Here is a 21,862-nt window from a genome sequence, read left to right on the forward strand (position 1 = left end):
CAGTAAGGAACATCCCTCCATGGCCTCTGCATCAGTTCCTGCTTTCTGACCTGCTTGAGTTTCTGTCCTGACTTCCTTTAGTGATGAACAGCAGTGTGGAAACGTAAACTTGCTTCTTGGTCATGATGTTTGTGCAGGAATAGAAACCCTGACTAAGACACATGTGTAACGTAGAGGTCTGAAGGTTTAAGGACAGCTCAGTTTGGGATAGGGTGTGGCACAATGGTAGCTCTCCTCTGGTTCATCCTCCTGCGGATTCTTCTGGTTGTCTCCTTTTCTGGTGGGTCACCTCAAAGAACATGACTAAGGGTCATGGTACCTTAGTTCTAGGCTTCAAGAAAATTCCTATTTTCAGCTAAAAGATAGCCTATTCTTTAGCTGCTTCAAAAATCTCAGGGTAGGCCCTGCTTGCCTGTTATCAGACCCTGGGCCTAACGGAGTCAAGTCAAGGTGCCGGTGTAGACACTGTCCATTGGGCAGGTTTTATTAACAGAATGGAGAAAGTGGATTTGGAAATCTAGTTCCACTAAATATTTCTAACACAAGCTCTGCGCATGAACCTGAATGGCCTGCATATTGGGCCCTCTCATCCTGAGGTGGGCTTTCTCTCTTTCTAATACCTTAGAGTCTAAATAGCATAGGACGCTCTCTGAACTGTGTCTGCTTCGCACCTGCCTTCTTTCCACACTGAACTCCAAGGGTCATCTCAGAGCACCCCTGAGCTAGCCCTGTCTTGATCGGTTTTCTTTTCTTTCTGGAGGGTTGACTTCTTAAGGCCAGGGACAGACACTTTGTGTTCTTAAATACACAGTTGGTACAAAGAAATATTTGTTCAATGAACGCATCAATAAAACACAATAAAAGTTAAATGCTTATTAAAGAGGATAGATCCATGTTGGTGATATTCAGAGATGTAAACTATATGGTCAAAGAGAGTCAGAGGATGGCGGTTACTTTGCATGAGGTATACGATTATTACGGTACTATTTACAGGCTTCTCTGTTAATTCACTAAGTGATGATGATTTTAAGGGATAAATCTGGCAACTTTCTAACTGTGCCTTGAATTTCTCTTCATGTAGCTGTGGTGGCCTGAGAACATTCCCAGGGTTGGGCTTCCATATGTCGCTAACCAAGTCTGGTCAGTGAGTGGTCACTGGGAAACTGTGAGCCTGGATGGCTCTGCTTCCTGAATCTAAAGTGCCCCAGAGTGCATGGCTGAGACGGGAACAACCACTAAGCACTCAGACTAATGGCCAAGGTCATTTTCCCAGGGAGGCTGCAGTGCAGCTGTGTCCAGTGCCCTGGGCAGGACTTGAAAGGGCGCTGGTGCCCTATTGCCAGGGTGCAGGAGCCCCTCCTCCACGCCATAGGTCTGCTTTGAACAAGGTCCAAAGACAGCTTCCCTTGAAGAGTGAATGTTAAACAATTCCATTTTTTCCTCTAGAGGATTATTCAAAGGACCTTTTTCGTTAGGACTTTTCTAAGAATTTAAGAAGAGCTAAATTTGCTTTCTACCAGCATGACGGAAGCCATAGATAATGGGGATCGAGGTTGAATTCCCACTATCATTTTTGTCCTGAATTGACTGTCTCTAGAGTTCAAATTCTTCTGGAAAATGCCAAGCCTCAGTTTCACTGTGCTGAGCTAAGAATGGAACTCGGGTTTCTTGATTCCTCAGCCAGAACTCCATCTATTAGAACACTGTGCCTCTCAATTGTGTCTTAAATTAGGCATACAAATGAATTCACTCACACTCTGCCTACCAAGTTCCTGCGAGGAACTTCACAGCACTCTGTGACACAGTTGGGAGACTTTCCTCAGCCTCCCCGGGTAAACTCTTTACAGGCTTGGGTCAGAGAAGCTCAGATGGGAAAGCTCTGAGATTCACAGAGTCCCCATGTGTGAATCTCACAAGATCTGTAGTAGCCAAGACATCCCCTCCCCCAGTCACCAGTCAGCCCGCAACAAAGGAAACCCACCCAGGCCCCGGCCCCACTCCACCAGGGGCCTTGTTTAATCTGTTAGCCGCTGCAAGCTGCAGAGATTTATACAGGGAGGAAAGACACTTGGATGAAACCAAGTATGGAGGCTCCAGGCTTACCGTGCCCTTCCTGAGTGAGGCTTTAATGGCTGCAGCAAATTACCTGCACTGTTCTGACCTGGTTGCCTTAGGGAGCTTAGAGCAAAGTGCCTTTAATTTGTGATGAGCCTACCTTCATTTATTTATTTATTTATTTATTTATTTATTTATTTATTTATTTATTCCGATTTGGCCATTTGAAGTTTGTTGGAGATTTGGGGGATGGGGGAGGGGGGAACCACACAACAAACCCAAAAGGAGAATATAAATATATCATTTGGAATCTTGCATAATATCAGCCAATGGCAACAGCAGGTTTTTGACAGGCCTGCGAACTTCCCCAAAACAACATCCTGCCAGCCTGGCTGTGATTCAGGCATGACTCAATGCTGAGATGGGATGCTGCCAGCCACTTCCCCAGCCGAAAAATGCCCTCCCTTCCAGGCCCCGGTAGTCTATTAACATTTAGAATCTTGCCCGGGTGGACTCGTGATTAACAGCACGCTCGTCCCCCTAAGGTAACAAATAATGTGGGGACCTTCCTTTCATCATCGAGGATAGTATTAGGATGAAGGAAGAAAAATGTCTCCTCACAACACAGCTTTGACGAGAGGGGATCAGTAGTAGTTTGCACAGCTGACACCATTATTAGGGACTGGAGACAACATTTCCCCACCCCCTGGAGTCTTGTTATAATGAGGCCCAAGCATGCTATCACCTTTTTGTAATCCAAGCAAGAAATGGAGCCTGCTGAACTGGGAGGGGATGTCATCTGGGTCATTAGAGTCCAAAATGCTGAGGAAATAATTCCCCACCGTTATTAGAAGGCTACCAGCTAGAGAGACTTTTCTGGAGATTTCCACTTTGCAAAGAGGGGCGTTTTTCAGAAAGCGATTTTCTGAACACATGAAGCAACAACCCCAAACCTTCTGCCCTCACCCCATCTTCCCCCTTGCTCCACCTTCAGTGGTGCTTTTGATCTTTTGAGCCAAGATACCCCAGTCTATCACTATTGCGTTCTGTAGATTGACTCAAAGAGCAGCTACAAGACTTAAATCTTTCTCCAGTAACTGTGCAGTCAGTCAGGAGTGAGACATAAGGAGGAGGAAAAAAAAAACCCGTGAGTTCCTTCTCTCTCATTCCTTTGCTCCAGGGCCAGAAGTGATCTATGTAGCTAGCAAAAGGGAGATGCAGCATAAGGACCAGAGCTGAGCGCCCCTGCCGTTTAACCCTTTGACTAAGTAGTCAGCTGTGCTGTTCCGAGAGCACGTGTGAAATCATTCCTTCAGAACAGACAAAGAGAAAAGCTTCACATATCCTCAGTTTGAGAATCCAATCCAGTGCTTCCGAGGCAGGACCAGCCTTTAGATTTTGTGACACCACGTGGTCATCTACAGAGTCCATGACCAACAGAGTTACCACACAAAAAGCCTAGTAATGTTTTGTGATTTCTGTCTTGGGCAGCATTCATGGGATTCGTAGGGGCTGCAGATTGGATGCACAGAAATGCAGGTGCTGCTCTGTAGCCTCTGGTTTTTTAAGTGACCCATTTATACTTATGTTCCTGTTCATGTATACACAATTCAGGTCGGGAAAACAAAACACAGCAAGACTGATTAGCTGGACCTGTCTTTAAATCCGGCGATGGATCATTCACACATAGCCTAGAAAACTCTAGGCATCTGGTGGAGAATTTCCTACAGAAAGAACATTTCGAAGCATGATTCTTGCACCTAATATATTTTTCAACAGCTTCTCTTAGCTTATGCCTGGAATGTCACTTTTCTAATGGGAACACTTGTCCTTGTGGGAAAGAAATGACTGAGGCATTTTTTAAAAAAAGTTCTGGAGAAAGTGGTGATCTTGCACCTTGCATCTTGGAAGAAGAGGCTTCAAGGTTCTGCAGGGCACACTGTGATGGCTGCCAGTGTGCTTTGTCATAGGAAGCTACTTTTCTGCTAGAGATGCCCACACCTCCAGTGCCAGTCAGAGTACGGGTGTGAATGGGCTTTCTCACAAATCCTGGCCCTAGTTTATTATTTTGAAAATTTAGCCTTGGCTGTTTACTCAAATTTCAGACACAATATTTTTTTTTTCAAAACCAAACTGGGAATCTGTAAGATCTTTCCTTTCCTTCTCAAAAACATGAAGGCCACTTTAGCCATAGAAGTCAGCCTTCTTGTCACTAGTGACAAGCCACTGGGATGACAAAGTCCAGGGCGGTGGTAGGGATGCCCAGCAGTGCTTCCCAGCCCATGTGGGTCGTGGCTAGCAGGACACTCATTTACAGTCTGACTATCATCTTCAGCCTCCTGGCCTGCAGCTGCTGCCGCTCTGCAGCTTTCCATGGCCACAGACCTCTGCTTATCACCCATTTCCACTCTGGCTTTGTCTTTGTGTGTGTGTGTGTGTGTGTGTGTGTGTGTGTGCAAAGCCTGGCTCTGAGTAGTTTCTGCAGCATGTAGGACATTGTCAGGGGACTCCTTGATAAGCTGCCTGCCCTGCCTCGGTCATTCTGAGCCGTCTTTGTCTCATTTCTCTTTTGATGGCCTAATTTCACACACATTCTGACTAAAGACTCTTTTCAAAATAAGCAGCCGATGTGGGTGTGCTATTGTTCCATGTGGCTTCTGGATTATTATTATTTTTTAAATATATTCACTGCAAGGATTTATCATGTAAACGCCTATTGAAAACCATTGCCCCCGGGGAAGGAGTTGAGCATTTGGGTAATTTTCTGAAATTCTCAAGCGAATGTGTCTGTAGTGTCACCCCCCCCCCCCGCCCCCCGACTCTTCAAATGGATGTAGCTCTCTCCGAGCAATCCATAAACAATATTGATCTCACAAAAGCACAAAACTGTCAATCTTGATGCTAACTCCTTGTCTCCTGCTGTGCACCCTAATCTCTAAGAGCAACCTTGGGTCCCAAAGAGCCCACTGCTTGGGTTCACATTTACTAAGACACCCCAATTTTCTTAGTGTCAGCATTGTGTCAGTTTGGGATGAAAAGCTGGACAATTATCCTACCTACAAAAACATTCCCGTGGCTCCTTTGCACCCAGCAGAGACATCTGTAAATGGGTAACCACACACTCTCACACAGAATTCACAGTTTTCCACCACTCTGCCTGATTTGATGACCAAATACACTGTGGGTCATTAATAAGTAAAATTATTTGAGAACTTGCTTCACTGCCTAAAATCTGTGTAAGGCAAAAACCTCTTTAAGATCTTTTCCCTTTTTCTTTATGGTCTTATCCCCTGAATAAATAATTGTGTCTTGTAACCTTGACAGCCTGTGAGGTTATTTGACACCAAAAGAAACTTCCTGCTGATTTAATGGAGCCCAACTTTACATGCTTCCTATCAACAGATTCAGGCATTTCCAAAAGCTGCAGCCATAGATCAGCATGTTAATATATTTGGGATGCAAGGGTCAAAGTTGTTACCCAAAGTCCATTTTCAAAAGCTATGTTTATGTGATCCTTTGGGGCCTTCTGCCTCATAAACCACACATGAGCCCCTCTGACAGGAGTGAATCACTTTAAGTAATTGAGCATTAATAGACAGCAATAAAGATTCTGTAGTTTAGCCTAGAGACTGGCTGGTGTCCAGGAAGGACCCTTAGTTTTGGGCAGAAGTGGAGTGTTACTCTAGGCTAATAACTGAATCTTGGATAAAGAACAACTTAGGGTGACTCACCCATTTTATTAATTTTCAAGTGTAAATTTCCTTGAAGTCTTAGTGTCCTGACCTCCAAAAGCCTGCGGAGAAGGCCTGACCCTATCACTCCCCGACGCCGCATCTTCTAGCTTTTCATTTCCTTTGAGTTTCACATGAGGGACTGTGGAAAGCTAAAAATATACATCTGACTTCTGGAGGGTTTTATAGCAATACACAATAAACCTTACCTGGACAGCCAGCAGAACAAAGCTGGACAGCAAATTCACTTAGAAAGAGAATCAAGTGCCCAAGTAGCCGCGTGGGGTTTTACTGCGGCCGACTAGGAGGGAACAGGTGGAATGAACACTTAGAAGATATTCTCAGGCCTCTGCCCATCATGGTTCATCTGTATGTGCGTGGTGGACCCATGAACATCACTGTGATATGTGGTCACATGTGAAAGGGTTTGTCGTGGATGCTTTATAGTGGATGTGACAGACACCACGACCCACAGCAACTTGGGGAGGAAAGGGTTCTCAGCTCACAGCTCACGCTCAAGGCAGACACACCTGGAGTCAGGAACTGAAGCAGAAGCCACAGGAAAATGCTGCTTACCGACTGGCTCCTTATGACTAGCTCAGCCTGCTTCTTAAATACAACTCAGGACGACCTGCCCAGGAATGGCACTGCCCACAATGATCCAGGGCACGTAGGAATGATCTTACATTGATTGTTAATGCCTGTGGATCTCACAGGCATTTCCACAGGCTACATGTTCTCAATTGAGGTTTTCTCTTCCCAAATGATTCTAACTTGTATTAAGTTGACAAAAAAAAAAATTAACCAGGACCTATCTGTCCCTGCTGGATGCTAACTTCAGCAAGCAAAACTCTCCCTTTGTTCACTATTCCTACCTCTGAATTCTGATTTTTAACTCCTGCATATGACATGACTTCATTATAAAATTACATTGAAGAACAGGACACAAAGTTATACTTCTAGAAAACCCCTAAATGGGAAAAATAACTACACAGGAAGAAAATACATCATTTTACATATTTGTGTATATTGGGAGTCAGTATGGGTGAGTATTTTGAACTTATTCATTTTTCTAAACTAGTTTCCATTTTTTAAAACCATAAATGCTTGCTATGTTATAACTAGAATGTGACTTTGTCATGTCACATACTGTCTTTATAGTGTAGCTTCAAACAGCAAAGCTCATTACTTAGAATTTATAATTACGATTTATAGGTTTTTTGATCCCCTTGAAAGTACAGTGAGTTAATCATAAAAAAGAGAAGCAAAACTTTCAAAGGACTGTTAGGAATGCACTAGTCTCAGTTGTTGCCCTTAATACAGCAATACCACAGAGTGGGCCGGATAGGTGCTGTCACTGGTTCACTCTGACAAAATACGTGTAGATGTGTATCTTTGGCAAAATCCTCTCTGCATGTTTACAGCAGAGAAGCATCTCAGTGACCACACTGGGAATCTCTGATGGGCACACCCACTGGTCACAGTGAGTGGCAAGCAGGTGATACCAGCAGGGAAGGAAGAGAAAGGCATGGGACAACAGGGACCCAGATTCTGGCTCTGTTAGGAATCCTCTTTCAGGAAAGAGGAAGCGGCCTATGCAGCCTGTGTGGGATCCCAGAGGCCAGCACACTCCTGGCTTAAGGTGCGATGTACTCTGCGGGACTTTGCTCAGCGTCACAACACCAGGGAGCATTTCCCACAGGAATCCACGTCTCAGAACATCCTGTATGTTAGCATTACACTCATAATGGAATACACATTAGATTAGAGATGTATGTGTATGCCCATGCCTCTGTCTATCATGTCAGTTAACATTTATGTCACCTGATGAAATATTATTTTCCATTAGCACATAAGGAATCTGACCTTGGAGATGTCTCAAGTTGGTGAAAGCATGCCTTATTCTAATTCTAGGAAAATAAATCTATTCTCCAAGTCCAGGGGATGGCTTCCAAATCATAGATGCATTTATTAAGAAACCTCCAGGGTCTGGGAAGCACTTCTGCCCTCATACTGATGAGCTGTGCTCCCTGCTGTGCAGGAAGAGTGCCCTAGCTTTGTCTTCTTGGTGGCCAGAGTACACTGCTGTCACCATTTCCTGTTAGTTCTGCCTGCTCCTTGTCAGACCTACCTGCTCCTCATCATCCCTTCATTTTCTGCCACATTTCCTGGGATTGGAGCAGGGACCTCTTCATTGTCTTCAACTTGCTCAGTAGGGGTGGGGATATTGTCGCTGGTGGACAACCCATGGATGTTGAGGGGTAGAAGCATACGGGCCAGTACTCCCCTATTACCTTTTTGCTGAATAATTCTCAGCAGTGCTCTAAATGGATCTGCAGAAAGTCCCCACTGGGACTGTATATTTAGGGTGAAAAAACATTACTTTTAAGAAAGTAGTATACATTCATGCTAAAAAAAATAAGAGGAAAACATAAAGATCAAAATCCAAAGAGTTAGCTCAGTAATGGGTCTTAGATGAAATTTGTCTTTTCTGCTTTACTTCACAGTTACTTAGTTGGTTCCTAGTTAGATATGTCTCTCTAAGGACCTTCAAAATCAATAAGGTCACCTACTTGAAATTACCAGGTTGAGAAATTTCCTTCCAAATAGAGTCTAAGAACATTTCTTACTGTTGGTGTTGGAATCAATAGTCTCAAACTTCTCCTCTGATATACCATCCCATTTTGATTTTTCATCAATGTTTTACTACCCTTTCCCCCCTCCACTCCTTAACAGATGAGCCACATCACCAGTTCTTCTTGGCTTGATCACTGTGGTGGCTTTAACAATGGCCTCGTGTGTTCTCTTCTACTCCCTTCTGAGTTATACCCACACTGTTCTATTCCTAACACAGAAGCTTCTGCTAAAACCCCTTCTGCTGGCTGCAGAGGCTATCCCAGTCAGGTTCTGCTCTGACTATATCTTCCATGACTTAAATTGCTTGCTCCATTTGGCCACATTGGCTTCTTGTTCTCCAAGCAAAGAAGAAATACCCCTAGGTTGGGTATTTGTACTCAGTTTTACCTGCATTAGGTACTCTTGGTCATATATTCCTTACAAACCATTCAGATCTCTGCTTGAGTGAAGCACATTAATAGGTGTTGGCCAACTGGGCTGGCTAGTTTTGTGTCAACTTGACATGAGCTGGAGTTATCTGAAAGGAGGGAACCTCAACTGAGAAAATACCTCCAGAGGACCCAGCTGGAGGGTCGTTTTGCATAGTTTAATGTCAACCTGACACAAGCTAAAGTGATTTGAGAGGAGGGAACCTCAACTGTGAAAACTGCTCCATACAATTTGTCTGTAGGTAGGCTTGTAGGGCGTTTTCATAATTAGTAATTGATGGGTGAGGGCCAGGGCCAGCCCGTTGTGGGTCATGGTATAACCCCTGAGCTGGTGGTTCTGGGTGCTATAAGAAAGCAGGTGGGGGTGGGGGGGCTGCAGAGATGGCTCAATGGTTAAGAGTACCGTCTGCTCTTCCAGAAGTTCTGAATTCAATTCCCAGCAACCACATGGTGGCTTACAACCATCTGTAAAGAGATCCGATGCCCTCTGCTGGTGTGTCTGAAGACAGTGACAGTGTACTTATATACAAAAAATAAATAAATCTTAAGAAAGAAAGAAAGAAAGAAAGAAAGAAAGAAAGAAAGAAAGAAAGCAGGTTGAGCAAGCCATGAAGAGCAAACCAGTTAGCAGGACTCATCCATGGCCTCTGCCTCAGCTCCTGCCTCTGATTTCCTGCCCTGTTTGAGTGTCTGTTCTGCCTTCCTTCAATGATATGAAAGGAAGTGATATCCTTCAAGTGATAAGGAAGTATAAGCCAAAAAAAAAAAAAAAAAAAAAACTTTCCTCTCTAGCCCAGCCTCCTTATGCTCCTCCCTGATCTTCTATAGATACCTTACATAATCTGCACCTATTAAGTTTCCTCTGTTCGCTTACTGTGCTGAATGTCAACTCCAAGGCATGCTTTGTTCCTAACCAGCCGTCTGGGCAGCGCTTGCTTGGCTTGACATACAAGCCCAACACGTATTTGGGTGAGGCTGAAATGCACGTGTGAGCTTTGTTCTACTTCACTCACACACATGCCCAAGTGTCAGAGAGACTCAGGGACTCTAGTAAGTTCACATCAACCGTGAGTGGCAGAATTATGTCTCAAGGCAAAGTATGTTTCCAAATTTTTCATAACACTGACACGAAAAAATGAAAATAGTCTTTGTGTTTAGAAACTCACACTTAAATTATGTTTATGTATACAAAACCTGTGTGGGGAAAGCTCCTAATGGGTGTGGTCAAATGCACAAATGCGAGCGAGCGAGCACACGAGCTCCTTTTTCATCTCTGGAAGAAAGCTTCAGAAGTCTCCATAGCTGCTCCCCAGGACAGGGCAGGCTATGAACCCAAGACCATCTTCAGAATGCAAAAGTCTGGCTCCATTTCCATGATGTGCAGGCTTGTGATGGCCTTGCTTCCAGATACAGAGGCATATGTACCCAAATTTATTTTTATTCCCAGTGTCTTTAGTTTTTTTTTCTTTCAGCTTGTTTCCCTCCCTTTGAAAAGTCTTTGTTTTTATGAATGTTGAAAGGTCTTCAAGGGACTGGAGAGATGGCTCAGCGGTTAAGAGCACTGATTGTTTTTCCAAAGGTCCTGAGTTCAAATCCCAGCAACCACATGGTAGCTCACAACCATCTGTAATGGGATCTGACGCCCTCTTCTCGTGTGTCTGAACACAGCTACAGTGTACTTAGATATAATAATAAATCTTTTTTTTTTAAAAAAGAAAGATATTAAAGTTCTCTTGCAGATAGAAATTATGAAATGGAAGCCACATTGTGGAATTATCCAACTACTAAGGGCCGGCAGAGAACAGTAGAAGAACCAGGCAGGCTGTCACCTGTACGATGGGGAGGACCAGTGGGTTCTGCTAACACAATTCTTCATGATGCTGATGGAAACATGTGGTTTAAGGAATTCAGATCTATAGGGTGCTATGTAAGAGTTTGGCAGTGAAAGGACAGTGTTGGGAGCTGGGGAAGGGTCTGAGATTTTATATCTAGCAATATGCTAGGGAGAAGCATGAGCTTCCTGAGTGTGAGGGCCAAACAGCTCACAGTGGTAGCCAAGGCCAGAATGGCGTCTTTGCTCCAGTCCCCACATTTTGATTCCCATATAGAGCCATCGAGAGGGCCAGATAAAGGTTGTGCACAGCAGATCTGTGCTACTGGAGAGGAGGCCGAGCTTAGGGATATGTCATCTTTTTTTGAGGGGGGGGGGTTGAGACAGGGTTTCTCTGTGTAGCCCTGGCTGTCCTGGAACTCACTCTGTAGACCAGGCTAGCCTCAAACTCAGAAATCTGCCTGCCTCTGCCTCCCAAGTCTTTATTATCTGGGCTGCATGGGTGTGTGCCGCACTCTGGAGGGAGGCTCTGCTTCTGTCTTTCAGAGTTTCTACTAGACAGTATCCTTTGAAAGGTACCCTGAAACATCTACAGATGATGCAAAAATGTCAAGTATGTGTAGCAGGCATCCTCTGTAAACTTAGAATGAAGCTAAGAGTTCTCCAGCTGCCTCGTTCACACTTAAATGCTTTCCATTCCCCCCCCTACTGTCCTCAGCTTACTCTCAGATCCCAGATCCAAACCCTCACTCTTAGACCCGACACATTCTTCTTCTTCTTCTTCTTCTTCTTCTTCTTCTTCTTCTTCTTCTTCTTCTTCTTCTTCTTCTTCTTCTTCTTCTTCTTCTTCTTCTTCTTCTTCTTCTTCTTCTTCTCCTCCTCCTCCTCCTCCTCCTCCTCCTCCTCCTCCTCCTCCTCCTCCTCCTCCTCCTCCTCCTCCTCCTCCTCCTCCTTCTTCTATTTTTCCCCCTCAGGAACAAATTTCAACACTCTACCCATTGTCACTTCCAGGCCCACCACCTCTCACCAGATCTCTGGGACCTCAAGCAAGGAACTAGACAGGGACAGCACTCCTTGTAGCTCTTTTAAACAAATGTGAGTTTATTTTGGAGAAGTTCTCTTTATGTAGCCCAGAGTGGCCTCACATTTGTGGCCCTTCTTTCTCAGCTTCCTGGGTACTGGGTACTAATATTACAAGTATGTGTTAGCATGCTTGGCAGGACAATTTTCCTTCAGCGAGCAGGCTCCCAGAGCCAGAGACTGACTTCCTTTTTCTTTTCTTTCTTTTTTTTTTTGGGGGGGGGGTTGTTGTTCCTGTGGAAGGATGGCTTCAGTGTCAGGCCATCTTTTCTGTCCTCTGTTCACTCTGTTCTTTCCCTTCCGAGGGTTCAGGACCTGGATATTACTCCTGATTGCTGTTAGTTAGGGGAAAAGGAGCCAGAAACACTCCTCCAGTCCTAAGTACTTTGTCTGGGAGAGATCTGGGCTAATGACACTTTTTGAGACTTGAGATTGTGCAGCTGAAATTGAATGTGTGCAGTGTGAGATAGCTCACAGGACTCTTTGACCAGTCCCTCAAAATTGCAAGGCCATTTGGGATGTTCTGTAAGGCACATTTCTGCCTTCCTTGGTGACGTTAATGTCTTCTCCATTTTCTTCAGCACTCCAATCTCTGCCCTCTATGTTCACCCCCAACTCTTTCATGTTTCATCAAAAGTTTCTCTTTTTACCCGTGGTACACTTGTCCTTCTGTTTTATGTAGAAAGCAGAAGTCCTCGCCTCCCAGCTAACAAACCAGCAAGCCCTGCCTCATCTATTCTACTTTCTTAATTTTCTTAGCCAGAGCTTTTCTTTCCACACATGCTCTCTGACCTTTCTGTATCTTCCTGACCCTACCGACTCTCCAGCCATTTCTAATCATTCTCCGTCCTTCACCATTCCCGAGAATGGAGCTTTCTAAGTTTCAAACATCCATCTCAAAAGTGATCCCAGGGGGGCCTTTGCCACACTCTCCACTGGATCTGTTTGCAGCTTAGGAGACCCCTCTCAAGCCACTCTGAGCGGCTGGAAAGTCACGTGCTCTGTTGATCCTCCTGACCCTCTTGCTAAGTACTTTCACTCTCTGAATGGCTCTGGGAAGTGGTTCAACTTTTGAATGGGCCTAAACTCTGCAGCGAAAGGATGCAGAAACCAATTCAGGATGGACCAGCACTCTCTGAGCCAGACCTTCTATACACTTTCAGTGTTTAGAACCCTGAAGTCACAGTCTAATGGCACTAATGAGGATCTACACATCCCTTTTCTGTTCTGGGGAAACATTTTTAGAACCTCAGAGGAGACCTTTGCAGACAGTTATAAGAAGAGAATCAGATTTTATATGAAGAAGTAGTTTAATGTGTACCGAAATTGGATTAAGCCATTGGAAGAGTTTTAAAGTGTACCACTACCAAAAACGTTTCCAGATTTTTTTTGAGCAAAATAGTGGTAGAAAATGAATGTTGAACACTTGAAAACTTTTCTTGGAAACTGGAGAAAAGTAAGTAGGTATTTGTTATGCGTTGCAAAAATTGTCCCAGCTGTTTCCTACAAGAATGCAGAGAGCAGATCTCAGACAGTGAATTTGAATCTCTAGCTAAGGAGACATCAAAGAAGACAGGTCTGTAAGTTCTGTCTCATATAAGGCATAGAAGGGGATTTTATCTATGGAAGAGGAGGAAGCAATACGATTACAGAGCAGAGATTTCAGTGTCTGTGTAGATGCAGCCGGGGAAGGCCAGCAACCTCTAGAAGCTGGAATCAGGAAGGAGTGGGTTTCCCTGAGAGCCTCCAGAGGGATACGCCTTACTAACGCTTTGATTTCTGGCCTCTAACACTAGGAGAGAATCAGTTCTGCTGCTTTAAACCACACTGTTTCTTTGCTTGATTTCTAGAGGCAGCCGCAGGAGAGTAGATGAATCGGGGCTTCCCCAGAGCCAGTAAGAAAACCATTTGTCCTCCAAAGACAAATCCCAAATACTTTCTGTTCCTTCTCCTGTACCTTTTGTCTGTCCATATCAGTGCCTGTCGAGGTCAGTGGTGGCAGCCCCTTCCATCTTTGCTCTCAGCGCTTTGGATGCATCTAGACCCACCATCCCGATATCTACAGGAAAGAGAAGAGTCAACTAGAAGGAAGAGCACTTCCCTCCGGCTCCCCGTCTCAGAGGTTTCTTTCCATGGTTGTGTGGCTCCATTGAATTTAGGCATATGTCAAGGAAGAAACGTCACGACAGAAGGACACAATAAAGAAGGGCACAGCAAAGAGAAGCAGTTCATCTTGTGCAGACAGGAAGGAGGGGTGGAGGAGCAGGAAGACTGATGTGGGGAGAGGGGCTCGGGTACACCCCTAGTAGCCATTAATTCAGTGATGAGTTTATCACCCTCATGATCCAATCACCTGTGAATAGGACCACCAGCTGAGAACCAAGTTTTAACATACTAGTCTTGGGGGGCTGTCCTCATTCAAAACTGTAATACATGGTCCTGCACTTTCTGGTCTCTCCCTTTTTTTTTTTTCCTTCTCAGTAACCTGGTATTTTATCCTCTGCTAACTAGCTCATTAGCACCGGGGTCCTAGCAGGGCCTGCTTCCTGTGCCCTCATCTTATTTTTCCTTCTCTTCTTACTCTGTAGACTTTGAAATATCTGTCTATTTCCATTGGCTCAGTATGAAACCATGGACTCCCAAATTATACTGCCAGCTCAGATTTCTTTTTTAAGCCTCAGATCTATATTTACAGCTGCTTGCTTTATATTTTTCACTTGGATGTCTCATACTTGTCAAACTTAGCCTGTCCCCTCCCCACTCTCACCCCGTGGCCCCTCATCTAGTGTCTCTTACCCTTCCTTGTAAATAGTTGTTCTACCACGAGTTTCCCTGAATCATGTATCTTCCTTTCATAATCAACTTCAACCCACTTCCAAAGCCCAGGCCTCCTGCCTATCAAATGTATCACACGGGCACTCTGTCCTCTGGGCTCATGGCCATCATTCTGGTCTGAATTATGATCATCGCTCCCATGGGGTTCAGAAGTAGCTTCCTGTTTCCTCTGCTTCACTCCCTGTTCTGTTCCTTTTAATCCGAGGTGGGGTTGGCATTACTAAATCCTCAGACTCAACCACGAGACGTCTTACTTTCAAATGCAACATTCTAAAATCAAAATCAAAGTCTATAAAGTCCCCCAAACTGTTGTGGGGGTCTGCTATCATTGCTGTTCAGAGATAAAGGACTTAGTCTGTCAACTGTCAGGAGTGTGGCTAACTGCCAAGGCTCAGTTGGAAGTTCCCTCCAAGGCTTATGTTTCTCAGCATAATGGTTCTCCTTCTGAGGTAGCCTTTATGTAACGACTGATTGATGATTAGGGAGGGTGATATAGAAGCCTGACTTTCCATTCAACTTGATCAACATCAGCTTAGTTCATTGGAAGGGTCATTTTATACCAATGCAGCATTACAAAGCAACTTGTGTCTCTGTTCTCTCCTGTTTCTTCTCTCCCACTCCGTGGATGTTGGTTTCACGTCTTTATAACCATTCCCTCCCTACGATAGTCTCCACGTTGACCTGTCTTGTGGAAATACAGTGGTTGGAATCTATGTATGAGACATCAGGATCAAGGGAGATAATGACTCCACTGTTATCATTGATGCTCAGATTATATCTCAAATACCGTCATTCCTACAGATCTATGTAGAGTATGACTGAGGGTACTTCTGATGTCAAGAACTAGACAGTCACATCATAAGACAGGGACAGGTAGGAGAGCCACTTAGCAGGAGTAATGCTCACTCAACAAACACACAGTCACAACCTTCAAACTTAAAAAAAAAAAGCTATCAAGTTGTGGGAGACCAAACTGTGGGAAACCAGACTTTCAACAGCTCCCACCCTGAGAATCCACTGACCCTTTGTTGGAACCCAAACCACCCCCTCCTTTACACAAGGTTGATTGTGGGAGCCAACTGGTCCTTAGGAACCAGCATTCCAGAAAAATTGCAAGATGTTTCAAGCTGCCGCCAGCCTGCTGCCAGCATCTACTCCAGATGTCCTCCCCTCCTTCTGTGCCTTTAATCATTCTTCCTTAGCCCCTCCTTATGTCCCTCCTCTGTGGGCTTATAGCCAGGCCTTCAGCCTTTCAATAAACATATCTTGACAAGACAACCTTTTGCTTGGTCTTGCTCCCTTTTCTTGCCCATTTCTCTTTCAGACTTGGTCCTCCTCGACCCCCCGAATAACTAGGTCCCTCGGGATGGGATATCAAGTAGACAACTTCATATCATTGTATTCTGGGGACTGGGATTAATATCCAAGGGATACACGTTTGGGCTCAAGGAAAGGGTGAAGCCTCTCACTTTATGAACATTCACTTTATGAGACTTGTGTGACCTCATCCCAGGGACAAAGTAGCAGGAGGCCCTGACCTGGAGAAATCACTGACCAGATGACTAACATCTCTGTGACAATGCTCTATTGCTTCCTGCCTGGAACACAGCTTTATAAAGCACCTGACAACACCGATAGTTGTAGTCTGACAAATGGATCTCGTAGCCAAGTAAATTTGGCAGAAGGAGCAGCCGTGTTATGGAAAATGTTTTCATCACAAGATTCCTTACAGTCTAATGCATCAAAAGTGCGCCATGCCGTGAAGCCACATAGAAGCCACCCAGCACTTAGCACCTCATTTAGGAGTCACTTTGAGCAAGGGCCAGTCAAATGAACAAGGCAAAGTTTTGTGGGATCTATGTCAAGAGGTTCTGCTATAAATCGTTTTCTTTGTTGCTGTTTTGGGGGCTGGAATTGAACCCAAGGCTTCAGATACACTAAGCTGTGTTCCCAGCACTGTTTGTAACGCTGCATTCCTGACTCATAACAAAAAAAAAAATGAAAATAAGGCTGTTGTGAACTAGTAAGTGGTGTCCCTGAAAGTCTGAACGTTGCCTAAAAAGTTCCATTTCTCTCATTGTTACAGAGGGCCCTCCTCTTGACGCTTGTCCTTGGGAAGCCCTCTTGTCAGAGTTTGGCTGCATAATAGACAGAAGCTTAGAATTGCCATTTTCCTTAGCTGCCCTACCAATTCCTCTTCAGATGTAACAATTTGGATGTTCGTAAGGTCCCTGGATAAAGAATCCCTCCAAATACATTTATAGATGGATCACACAATTGGGAGAATATTAGCTACTTTAGTGAAAACTCATAACTTCAGAGAAGCAGCAAGCCAGCAAATTTTTTTCTACTCTTGCATCGGCCAAGGTCACTTACATTTTGTGCTATCCAAACATTATTGTCAGTCCCAATTACCCAGCTGCCTAATCAACACCCATAATTAATTCTTCCCACTTGCTCCCCTTTATTCAGTGCTTACAATGATGATGTATCATCGAGAGAGCAGGCGGGGTGGGGTGGGGGTGGGGGGCAATGCAGCCAGCTCTTCCGTATGTGTATTTTAATGATTTTCTTCACAATTTCACGCAATCCCCATGCCTTCCGTGCAGTGCCAAGTATTCAGAAGACTCCGTCATTGGAAGTGGCAGGGAAGTGCTACGGCGGTGGAGGACAAGCAGCTCTTACTACTTAGCCACCATGATACTTTTTGAAATAGAGGCCAGCAGATGCTCTCCATAGATAGAGAGGGCAGACAGAGACTATGGGGACTCTTGCACATCAGCCTACTTTTGCATAACTTTTAAAATTAATATCACCACTCTGAAAAAAAATCTCTGTGCAACTTGATAGAGTCATTTTAAATTTGATTTGCTGTGGAGATGCATCTGATGGGACAAAATCCTAGCAGTTCAAAATTGGTGGCCAAATATTAAAGAGAACTTGAGCTATTCAAAAAGAATACCTTAAATTCTTCCTAAATTCTAAGAAGGAGAAACAGATTATGGCAAGTTAAATAGCTAAGTATTTCACATGAAAGCTAATAAATCACCTCTAAACCAAATAAATTATATATGGCTATCATGTAAGCACATTTGTTTTATTATTATCAGATTTATTTTCATCTGGTTAACAATTCACCTCTCTCTCTCTCTCTCTCTCTCTCTCTCTCTCTCTCTCTCTCTCTCTCACACACACACACACACACACTGCAGCACTGCTACCAAATGCCAAGGATAATGTTCCTATGGCAACCTCAGCCTATTTCCTTGTACTCATCTTTATACAAAGCCAGTCATAGAAGTCTACCATGATATAATGAGCATCTGCTCACGTTTCGCAGATCTAGCTTTCTAAATTTGAGTTGCATGCTCTTGCTATTGACCCCAGCTGCATTGCATTAGGAATAGTAAACGTTGGAATCCGATTACTCAATGCGCATCTTACTTGAAACAAAGTCCTTAAATACTAAGGGTCACAAAGGCCAGCTTAACTTACCCTGTGCCAGTTGTGGCATTTCATCTACATGCTAAAGTAAAGAAATTTTGAGTTGGGGCCACAATGCTTCAACACCATGAGAAGCATGACACCTGTCTGCTTTCTACCTTTCTTTTCTTCTTCTTCCTCTTTTTTCCTTTATCATCATCATCATCACCATCATCCTCATCGTCATCTCTTCCTCTTCTTTCTCCTCCTCCTCCACTTTTTCCTTCTCCTCCTCCTTCTTCATAAGGTTTCACTTTGTAGCACAAATCTAGGCTGGCCTTGAATTCCCTCTATAGTCTGGACTGGGCTTGAATTCATTCTGCATTTCAGGCTGGCCTTGAACTCATTGTAGTCATCTTGTCTCAGGTTTGTGAGTTCTGGGATTATAAGCCAAGGTCATCGTACCTGGTTTATAAGCCACTCTTACTGGAGGGTCTTACTATTTCCACATATCTAGCTACTTCTCCAGCTTCTCTATGAAATTTAATTTCCTCTCCGAACAATTAGTAGATCCAATGGATGCCAACAGCTTGTAGGACTTGTTCAGCATATTCCTGTATCTGGTAGAGTAACAATGGGGTTGGAGTCTACAGTCCCCCACCCACTGTTGATTGCTTTCATGATCATGGTGAGCTATTTAATCTTGTTGGATCTCAGTTTTTTCATCTATAAAATGAAGGTTTGAGCTAGGTAATTTTCAAAGTCTGATTTGATCAAAAATGTGGCATTGTTTCTGGTGAGATCAAACAGCATGGACAAGTAGGGCTATTTTTCAGAATGTAAATAGAAATGATGGAGAACAAAATGTTCTTCATCCTTAAAGAATCAAGGCGAAGTTCACTCATGTATTTATATTTTATTGATTTTTATATTAGAGGGAAGTAAAGTCCCTAGCAAGAGAGACAAAGCTAGCACACTCCACTGAAAGAATGCTCAGAAGGGTCTTGCTTAATTTTCAAGTTAAGCAGGCATCTGAAGTGAGAATGCAATCTTCCAGCTGTAGTGCTGGGTGTAGCTGGTGTGAGGCACCTGTGCCAGGTGCAGTGCTGGGTGTAGCTGGTGTGAGGCACCTGTGCCAGGTGCAGTGCTGGGCGTAGCTGGTGTGAGGCACCTGTGCCAGGTGCAGTGCTGGGCGTAGCTGGTGTGAGGCACCTGTGTCAGTCTGATTTTGAGCCACTGCTTCTTTGTTTTCAGTGTCTTATAAGCTGTCTGTACAATTTTCTCAAGAAAATGTACTAATACTGCCATTTCTTCTTTAAAGCCATTTCTGTGCTATTGTGTTTCCCATCAAAATCCAATTCAGTTTCAAGTAATAATAATAGGGTTCCATTTATTTCAAGTCGCCAAAACTCCAATGTTGTCTCAGTAATTTTATTCTCAGAAAGATCATACTTTGGAGTGAAATTTTATGTTTTTTCTAAGTAAAACCTTAAAGTAGCCTTTTCTAACCTGTTTGAAATTTCTAATAACTTGAACATGAAACTGGGCCCCATTATTACCTTGGAAGAAGGTAATCATTAGGCCAACTATTATGATAAAAAGTTAAATTATGTGGAGCAGTTTCTAAGCAACTTCAAAATGTCCAAACACAAATAAATATGCCAAACACACACATTTCTGTATGATAAAACAGGTTTCTTGAGAAGCAATGCAAAGCAACATTATTTATCTAATTTAAATGGTACTTACAAGTGGTGTGCTTTGATGTGCAATGTATTAAATACTGCACGAGATAAATTAGGAAATAAATATTATGCCTTGTGTGTATTACAAGGTCTGTGTTTGGTGGAACTGGAGTCATCATAAATAATTGTTTCAAATGAAGGACAAGAGTCATTTGTTGGGCTGGAGAGATGGCTCAGTGGTTAAGAGTACTGACTACTCTTTCAGAGGTCCTGAGTTCAATTCCCAACAAACACACGGTGACTCCCAACCATCTGATGCCCTCTTCTGGTGTGTCTGAAGACAGCTACAGTGTACTCATATTAGTAAAATAAATAAATGAATCTTAAAAGAGTCATTTGTTACCTAGAGTTCATTGTCTAGGGGTGGGGCCTTGTGACACTTCCACATTCTAACTTAGTATAACTTTTGGAGTTGTTCTTGTTCAGGTCTTGTTTAGGCAACCTTATTGTTGAGCTATCATGGGTGTAGCTTCCCTGTCATTTCTGGAGACACAGTCTCAGAACAGACTTCTTGCTCCTCTGACTCTTATAATCTCTTTCCCCTCTTCAGCAATGCTCCCTGAGTCTTAGGTGCAGAAGCTATACTACAATAGTGGCATTCATATCCTAGTGGTAACCAAAAGCTATCTAGTTGGCCTTAAAAGCAGACCAACAGGAGGACAATTGTGCCTGGTATTAGAAAACTGGGGGGCAGGGGGGAGGGACTCTGCTGAGTGTTGGTGATTCAGAGATGCTGGATCTGTCTGAAATGGCAGAGGTGGAGGAAACTCTCAAGAGGCTTCAGAGCCAGAAAGGAGTGCAAGGCATTATCGTGGTGAACACAGAAGGCATTCCCATCAAGAGCACAATGGACAATCCCACCACTACACAGTATGCCAACCTCATGCACAACTTCATCTTAAAGGTGCAGAGCACCGTGCATGAGATTGGCCCCCAGAATGACCCAAACTTACTTCGAATTCACTCTAAGAAAAGTGAAATTATGGTGGCATCAAATAAAGACTATTTCCTGATTGTGATTCACACTCCAACGAAATAATCCACTGTCTTGACTTCCTGTGTTATTCCTTAATTTAATGTATTCCAAGAATAATAGTGTTTAATCATGTCAGAGAGCACACAGTGGTCGTCTGAGAACCTATGTAGACCATTCCATCAATCAAGGGTAACTCTGCCCACCCCACCAAGGAGTGCCTCTGATGACCCAGTCAGTCCCGAGGAAAGCTCAGGTCTCATTGCTAGGCTTTGGAATAAGAGTTCATGATAAGGCCACACCCAGATTTCTTCTAACCTTCAGTTCAGTTTGTCCCCTTTGGAAAGCTGTCCCCTTGAAAAGCTGATTTTGATTTTTAAACTAAAAATTACTTCAAGCCAAAAAAATCTTGGGCTAATGATGCCACGAATCTTAAAGGACAATTATTGCCACTTTACTGGACCAGCAAGTTTCCTAACTGCATTCTAAAACTTGCCCTCATGCCCACAGAGAAGTATAGCTCTCACCCAGATCAGAGAAGCTCTTCTTTACAGAAACCATAATGGTGGTCATCATGCAGAGTTCGATTAGACATGGGGTGCCCAGGCAGGTAGGAAGTGGAAGATGCCCTGAGTGAGTGGAGACCCTGAGTGCGTGTGTATTATTGACATGGACAGGGCCATATTGAGGACTCCACGGCCTTCAGACCATGGGGAACTGGCAAAGCTGTTCCCTGTATGAGTTCAGCTTCATAAAGAAAAGCTTTTCTCTGTCCAAGTATGAATGCATATGGGTGACTGATTAATTTGTACAAAAACTTGCAACTGCAGCTTCCTCCTCCAGGACATTTACAGCCAGAGACTGCTCACCTACAGGAACCTCCCACCCAGACTCTTAGCATTTCCTTCTGTGCTATAACAAAGAAACACAATGTTTCAGGTTGCTGGTGGTCACAGGTGCTTTCCATTAGAGCGCACCCCCTACCTGGTCCTAGTTTTTCTGCATACCTGTCTGTCCTATCTTCGTTTCCTTACTGTTACTTGTCAGGGTTCCAGGACCTACATCATTCCATGACACAGTCCCAATGTGTACATCAACAAGATAACTCCTTTTACATTTATAAG

The 21,862-nt window shown here is 43.8% G+C and overlaps 1 protein-coding gene across 1 annotated transcript; it reads left to right on the plus strand.

Moving 5' to 3' along the window:
- Positions 1-20,513: 20,513 nt before the first annotated feature.
- On the plus strand, positions 20,514-20,804 carry LOC127679853 (dynein light chain roadblock-type 1-like). The gene has a single exon (XM_052175449.1). It carries the CDS (start codon positions 20,514-20,516, stop codon positions 20,802-20,804), a length of 291 nt encoding a protein of 96 aa, XP_052031409.1.
- The last annotated feature ends 1,058 nt before the right edge of the window (positions 20,805-21,862 follow it).

The sequence above is a fragment of the Apodemus sylvaticus genome, chromosome 3, assembly GCF_947179515.1.
Source record: "Apodemus sylvaticus chromosome 3, mApoSyl1.1, whole genome shotgun sequence".
Taxonomy (NCBI): domain Eukaryota; kingdom Metazoa; phylum Chordata; class Mammalia; order Rodentia; family Muridae; genus Apodemus; species Apodemus sylvaticus.